The sequence below is a fragment of the Hydra viridissima genome, unplaced genomic scaffold (genome assembly GCF_058129835.1).
Source record: "Hydra viridissima isolate aposymbiotic clone 2 unplaced genomic scaffold, HvirCarnegie_v1 scaffold_9, whole genome shotgun sequence".
Lineage (NCBI taxonomy): Eukaryota > Metazoa > Cnidaria > Hydrozoa > Anthoathecata > Hydridae > Hydra > Hydra viridissima.
In genome coordinates this window covers 11,948,280-11,955,000 of record NW_028324308.1, presented here as the reverse complement: position 1 = coordinate 11,955,000, position 6,721 = coordinate 11,948,280, and the positions used below count along the sequence as shown (strand labels likewise).

Genomic DNA, 6,721 nt, shown 5'->3' with positions numbered 1-6,721 from the left:
TAAACACAGAAAAGTGAGACCATTGGTTGAGATGGACCGATGGAAAGCAACTGAATTTAGAACTTTTTTTATTTATTTGGCACCATTAGTCATGAGATCTTTTCTGCATCCCAGTGTTTATGCTCATACTATGCTTCTCCATTTTGCAGCATTCAATATGCTTGGATCAGATTTTTTACCAATTATGGATAACATTTCCTGGTGTTTGAAGAAATTTGTTACTACGTTTGCAGATCATTATGGTAAAGGTAATTTAGTGTATAACATTCATTGTCTTTTACATTTAGATGAGTTTGTAAAAAACCTTGGTCCACTTGACTTTTGGTCATCATTTCCTTTTGAGAATAAATTAAGGCATATTAAAAAGACCATTAATTCCAACACCAATTGCCTCAAACAGTGCATCAATAATGTAATTAGAAGTTCAATTTTCAAAACATTATCGCCATCTTGCAATAACTTATTTTACTTATCTACACATTCACCAGACAATATATATCTCACCTCTTCTGGAATAGTATGTTACTTCGTTTGTTACCGATGTTGTGTGTAATGGAAATGTAATGACTTTATATGAAGACGTGTATTCCCATCCATATCCTTCTTCATTTATGCATATAGGTTTGTATAAACACTCAAATAGTAATGTATGCAATGTTTCAATAATTAATAAATGTGTGTGTATTCCTTGTGAGAATAGTATATTTTACATTATTCCATTTGCTTCTAATAAATTGTTTAGTTATTGATCAAAATACCAGAATTATTTATATAAACTATTAGTTTTTGAACAGCATCAAATTTTGAACTGTTTAACAATTGAAGACATTTGTACTTTTAGCACTTATAGTCTTCAATTTAAATCTTGAAAAATGACTTTTATCTAGTTTTTAAATTTTGTATTTAATTTTAAAAAACAGTTTGTTACATAATTAGTTGTATAACCAATTTATATCAGTTGCGTAAAAGATGTTTAATTTTTTTATGAGTTTTTTAGTGTTATTTTTTTATAGGCATTCTTATGAATTTTATATCTATGTAATAAAGATATTTTTTATGAAATAATTATATATAGAAAAGTATGAGTTGTTTTACCTATTTTTTATTTACTTGATATTGTTAATTTATATTGCTATAGTCCTAGCAAGTATTGGGAATTTATATAGTTATTTTACTACTATTACTTATGCAAAATTTTTTTTATTGAATTATGGTAATTCTATTGTAAACATAGTGTCATCAGGGTGGCAAATACCCTGTAAATATTGTGCCAGCCCAAAACGATATTTACTGAAATTATCTTTCCTAATTCCTAGAGTTTTTTATAATATGCACAAATAGTTTATATTATTTATATTTTTTACAGTGTAAAGATATGTTTTATATTGTTCATTTCCTTAACGACAATACTGTGGAGTATGTTCCAAAGGAATGGCTTAATGGAAACAGCGAGTGTATGTGGCGAAAATGTAGCATGACTTCATTAAAAGGAATGCGCTGGAAGAGACAGATTCCCAATAAAGATTGGGAAAGATACAAAATACGAATTTTATCTACTGCAGGTAAAAACACACATATGTGTGTTTGTGTGTGTGTGTGCGTTTAAGTTATACCTGGTTTATTAATATTACTTTAATGCACAATCAACTCACATTTTTGTTACTTTGTACTACTTTGACTACTTTGTTACAGACTGTGAGGAAAGAGCATTAGAAAAGTTAAAAATATCTGAAGAAACAAGTGATCTTGCTTCAGAATATGAAGGTAATTCATGTCGTAGGAAGACAACATCAAAACGATTATCCCCTTCATTATTTGCTTCTCAAATTCATGGCAATATGTCTAGTGAAGATGATTCTGATTTCAACATGCCTACATCTCTTCAGCAGGCTGTCATTTCTGTAAGCTTATAAAGTGACTTTATTAAAAACAAGTTTTTTTCATTAACTTGCTTACGTTAATGAAAAAAATGTTAAATAATTATTTTAAATGTGGAAACGAAAATATTTATTTAAACATGGCTTACTCTTGTTGATTACAATCAACAAATTTTTATTTTCTTAAATTAGATAAAGTTTTACTAGATTTTAATAATTAGCATAAAATATTTTAGACATCAACACCAGGTAGCCAACCATTACTGCCAATACCACATCATGCTGTAAGTATTAAACATGTTGCTTGATAGCAATACTATAAGTTAAAATTTGTTAATGTTATTATTAGACATTTAATTTTGATATATGATTAGAATGTTTTTCGAGAGATGCAACACCAAGGAAAATCTAGTCAAAGCTTTGTGTCATTACTAAATGATCCTGATGAAATAAATTTACCTTCAGTAAGATTTTTGTAAATTTTATTTTAGTAATTATAAGTTTGCTGTTAAGTAGAATAATTATAATTGAAGATCATTAAATTTAAATATGCATAAATGTAATTAAAGTAGAATTTTTTTTTAAAATTATATCAGGAGTTCTTGCCAATGCCATACACCAAAAATTCCACTGACACCCTTACACCAATCACACAGTCAATTGAATACCGATTGTCCTCCATTGAAAATTTACTTAAAGGTGAAAAATCTTTTAAAGTACATATATTAATTTGTCTATCTTTTAAATACTTATAACAGTTCGATTTGATTAGATTTAGTAAAATCTGTAACGTCTGCGACAAAAGAGATTAAACATTTGATAGAGCGTATGCCAATTGGTCATACTGAAGAAAGTTTATTTACGAAATCAAGCAGCATAGAAGAGTTAGATGCTGTTTTGTTGCAATGCCAGGATGAAGAAATGGCCTCACTTTTTGCAAGTTGTACTTAAATATTATTGAAAAACTTTTTAATAAAAACTCCGGTTGCATCCATTGAAAAATTAAAAATTCGAATATTTAACCTTTTTTTAGATAATACAATTTTTTATATAATTTGAATTCATATATAAATTTTATTTTTTAGTAATCACTTATATATATTTATGTATGTGTTTATACACCTTTGTGTACTTTTAAATTGTTTACTTTCTTTTTCTGAATGTAGATTAACTGGCTAGCAACAGCAGGTGGAAAGTATATATCTGATACGGTACGAAACATTTTGAATGTTTTCATGGCTGATGAGTTACAGATGAGTTGTTGTCGTACTGGGAAACGCTCAAACAAATATTCAATTGAGGCTTTTGTAAAGTTTATTGCAAGTAAGCAAAGTAGCTATTCCGTTAGAGTTAACCGTTTGTCAAGTACAATTACTTATTGATAAAGTTGACATTAACCCTTAATAAATTAATTAATTTTTTGTATAATCGAAATAATAAATAATAATAAACTGATTTTAGTTGCTGTTCGAAGGCATTGCAAAAATGCTACAGACAAAGATGTCAATGAAGCCATCACCGCTTCACTGCATAACTCAGCAGATCGTGGTGGTAGACGTATGCATCGAGAGAAGAATGAATAAATAAATTTAATGAAAAGTTATTGTAAATAAATAAAATGTTTGTAAATAAATTTATAACAAAAAGCAAGAAGCATATTATTTTTCATATATATATATATATATATATATATATATATATATATATATATATATATATATATATATATATATATATATATATATATCAGATTTCATGTAAAAAGTTAGTGTACTTTCGTTCTGAAAGTGGTTTTGAGCGATATAAGTACTATTGCCACACGTGAGCCACTCCAACGCCATCCCATAATGAGTAGTGGTAAATATATGGCTAATATATACTTCCCACACGTGGGCCAGATGAACCTTTGCGCACAGATGAAGTGTGGCTTTCGTTCTTATTTAGTGTGGTTTTAGTGCTATAAGCATTAAACCCACATATGGCCCGCACTAAAGCCATCCCATTAAGAAGTGTGGTAATGATATGGCTAGCAAATGCTTCCCACGCGTGGGCCATTTGAACTTTTGCGCACAAATTAAGAGTGGCATTTGTTCTTATTTAGTGTGGTTTTATTGCTATAAACATTAAAGCCACATATGGGACGCATCAGCGCCATCCCATAAAGGAGAGTGGGAAATATATGGTTAACATGCAATTGCCATATATGGCCCACGTTAAATTTTCTTGTCGGGATAATATATTTTTTTTAAATTTGTAACATTATTTAAATATATATTTTTGATCTCCTTCCTTTTCCATTGTTTTTATATTTTACTTCAGATTTTCAAATTTGCTGCTGCATACATAAATTGTTTGATTCAATTTATTTAATTAAAGTTTTTAATTTTCTATTAGGATTTCTTGCTCAAAAAGTTGCCTAATTATTATCGACAAAGACAATTTAGTATATGTCATAGTTTAAAGGTAAAGTAATTTCCTCATTTTTCTGTTGTAAATAGTTCCATCAATAATAGCAGCCGAGCAGTAAATCCAATTTTGTCCAAATCAATTGTAGATAAAGCACAGCTATTACAAGATGTTGAAGTAAGATTTTTTCTGTGTTTATTAATTTTTTGATAAAAATGATTTCTAATTCTAATATCAGAAATTATAGTCTAATTAAGTAAACTTAGAAGCAAAAAATTTAGAAATATTATAATTAATTTAAGTGTCAGCTCATTACTTTATTTTATTAAATAGCTATAAAATAAAGAATGTATATAACTCTTTCTTTCACCTAGGTTGAATTTAATAAGAAAAAGCCATTGCTTTCAACACTGTCTATTCTAAACAGAAATCTTTTTAATAACAAGACTTATAGTGTATTTCTGAAAAGAATTACATATGCTCCTGGATTGATGCTGGAAGAAGCGATTTGTTTGTACCCTATTTTTAAAGACTCGTCTCTTAAGATTCAAAAGATGTTGGTTTGGATTTCTCCTGGTTCGCAAACCCATGCTGAAAGTTTAATGCTGCTCCAGAAATCACTTATTTCTAAGAAGACAACTGATAAGTTGTTTATGAAAGTTGATGTAAATTTTATTTGTTTTTTTTTTTAATTTGTTATTAAGCCAGTTCTATAAAATATAAACTTAACATTGATTCAAACCAATTTAATGTATTAATAATAGTTTCTTTTATTTATGGTTGTAATACTTATTTTGTATTTATAATATTTTAGTGTGATTCAATACATGAATACTTAAGAGTGCCAAGCTTGTATGGTCCACAAGTTATCTATAATAAAACGGAATATGGAGTAAGGAGTCGTAGAGGTGTCGAGATGGATGTTCAGCCCTTGATCAGTACATGTGAAATGGTGGTTGTTTTGATGGCCTTTTACTATTTGCTAGATTAGACATATCCTTGTTTTGGGCAACTTCTGGGATGTTTGCAAGATATTTGCGGCTTCGGACGATCGGCTTTACTATCTAAAAAATGCATTTTTCTTTTGCAATCTTTTTACAGCAATGTGAAGTATTTTTGAATTAATAAATGTTAATAAGTTAATTTCTTCCATTATTTTGTAAATAATTTTCATGATTATGAAAAATAATTTAATATAAATATATTAGGAAATTAAACTGCATGAAGTTGTTTTTTTTTTTAAATTAACTTTTATAAAAATAAAAAATGTTCAAGATTAGTTAGTTTATTTAGCAATTTCTGTTATTAATCATGCGTTTCAAAAAACCCACTTTAAAATAAATAATTATAATTTGACATAACGAGTAACATAACGGATAAATACCCGTTATATAAGGTTTTAAATATAAGGGTAAAATACGCGTTATTTAACGGGAGTTTTCCTCTCACATAACGGCTAATTGGCGTTATGTAACCGTTATGTTCAAGGCAATTTTGCTATGAAAAAACATAACGCTAAAACCGTTATGGTATTTTCATACATATTAAGTATTAAACATAACGGCAATGAACCGTTATGTGCGAGGAAAACTCCCGTTATGTTTTTTAAAAATACAACGAGTTTTTTATTTATGTGTACTCAGAACAATTCAGAAATTTGAAAAAATCGGTACTACTGCACTCAAAAACCGATCTGGACGACCAAGAATAACAAGTATCACTGATGATAATAGTATCCATAGAATTGCAAGAAAAAACCCTAAATATTCAGCCAAAGAGATTGCACAAGAAGTGAACTTGGCTTTAAATATCATGTCTCAAGACAAGCTGTAAATAAAAGATTGATTGATCGAAAACTTTGTTGCTACGTTGCTGCCAGAAAACCACTGCTCAAACCAACTGATCGGTTAAAACGTGTCAAATTTTGTAGAGCTATTTTGAAAATAGCTAATTATGAACAGAGTGATTATCCGAAGACATTGTAATGAGATGTTTCATAGTCGCTTCATTGCGCCGCGACTACAAGGTGGTGGAAGTTCGGTAGGCATATGGGGTTGCATCACTTATGATGGCCCAGGTCTCTGCTACCTAAAAGATGGTCGTATGGATCAACATAAATATATCGAAACGCTTGAAAATCATTTAATCCCGACAACAGACATTTTGTTTTGCAATGAGTCGGAGTGGCAGTTTCAACAATACAACGCTCCTTGTCATAAGGTGAAAACGGTGACTATTTGGTTTCAAGAAAACAACATTAAGGCTCTTCATTGGCCAGCTAAATCACCTGACACTAATCCAATCAAAATTGTATGGACATCACTAAGCCGAAAACTCACTAAAGCTCCCGTAACATTAGCTGAACATCTTAGGGAATATTTAAAAGAGTCGAAACTTTTCGATTTGAAACTTTTCGATTCTATTAAAAGATGTGAACT

General features: G+C 29.3%; 1 protein-coding gene, 1 long non-coding RNA gene and 1 pseudogene across 3 annotated transcripts in view; all 3 read left to right on the top strand.

The window, feature by feature from the left end:
• LOC149884071 (uncharacterized) overlaps positions 1–692 on the top strand; it is a 2,563-nt gene extending 1,871 nt beyond the window's left edge. The window contains exon 2 of the long non-coding RNA XR_016455876.1: positions 1–692. This exon is cut by the window's left edge and continues 1,181 nt beyond it. This is a non-coding gene — a long non-coding RNA (uncharacterized LOC149884071).
• The window catches only part of LOC149884069 (uncharacterized), a 15,996-nt pseudogene extending 10,499 nt beyond the window's left edge, over positions 1–5,497 (top strand). Inside the window, exons 3-5 of the transcript XR_016455729.1 lie at positions 4,272–4,460; positions 4,658–4,948; positions 5,098–5,497. The product of XR_016455729.1 is annotated as an uncharacterized LOC149884069 (transcript). The remainder of the gene's footprint in view (positions 1–4,271; positions 4,461–4,657; positions 4,949–5,097) is intronic.
• LOC149884070 (uncharacterized) lies at positions 64–3,530 on the top strand. The gene is made up of 9 exons (XM_090098510.1): positions 64–248; positions 1,367–1,562; positions 1,693–1,901; positions 2,114–2,161; positions 2,252–2,341; positions 2,474–2,576; positions 2,650–2,813; positions 3,044–3,200; positions 3,339–3,530. The coding sequence occupies exons 1-9, from the start codon at positions 240–242 to the stop codon at positions 3,458–3,460; spliced, it is 1,098 nt and encodes a 365-aa protein (XP_089954636.1). The 5' UTR covers positions 64–239; the 3' UTR covers positions 3,461–3,530.
• Positions 5,498–6,721: the final 1,224 nt, after the last annotated feature.

Excerpts from the sequence above, each read along its gene's own strand:
- LOC149884070 (XM_090098510.1), top strand. Across the intron at positions 1,563-1,692 it reads ACGAATTTTATCTACTGCAG|ACTGTGAGGAAAGAGCATTA; the intron begins GTAAAAACACAC and ends ACTTTGTTACAG. Across the intron at positions 2,577-2,649 it reads CATTGAAAATTTACTTAAAG|ATTTAGTAAAATCTGTAACG; the intron begins GTGAAAAATCTT and ends CGATTTGATTAG.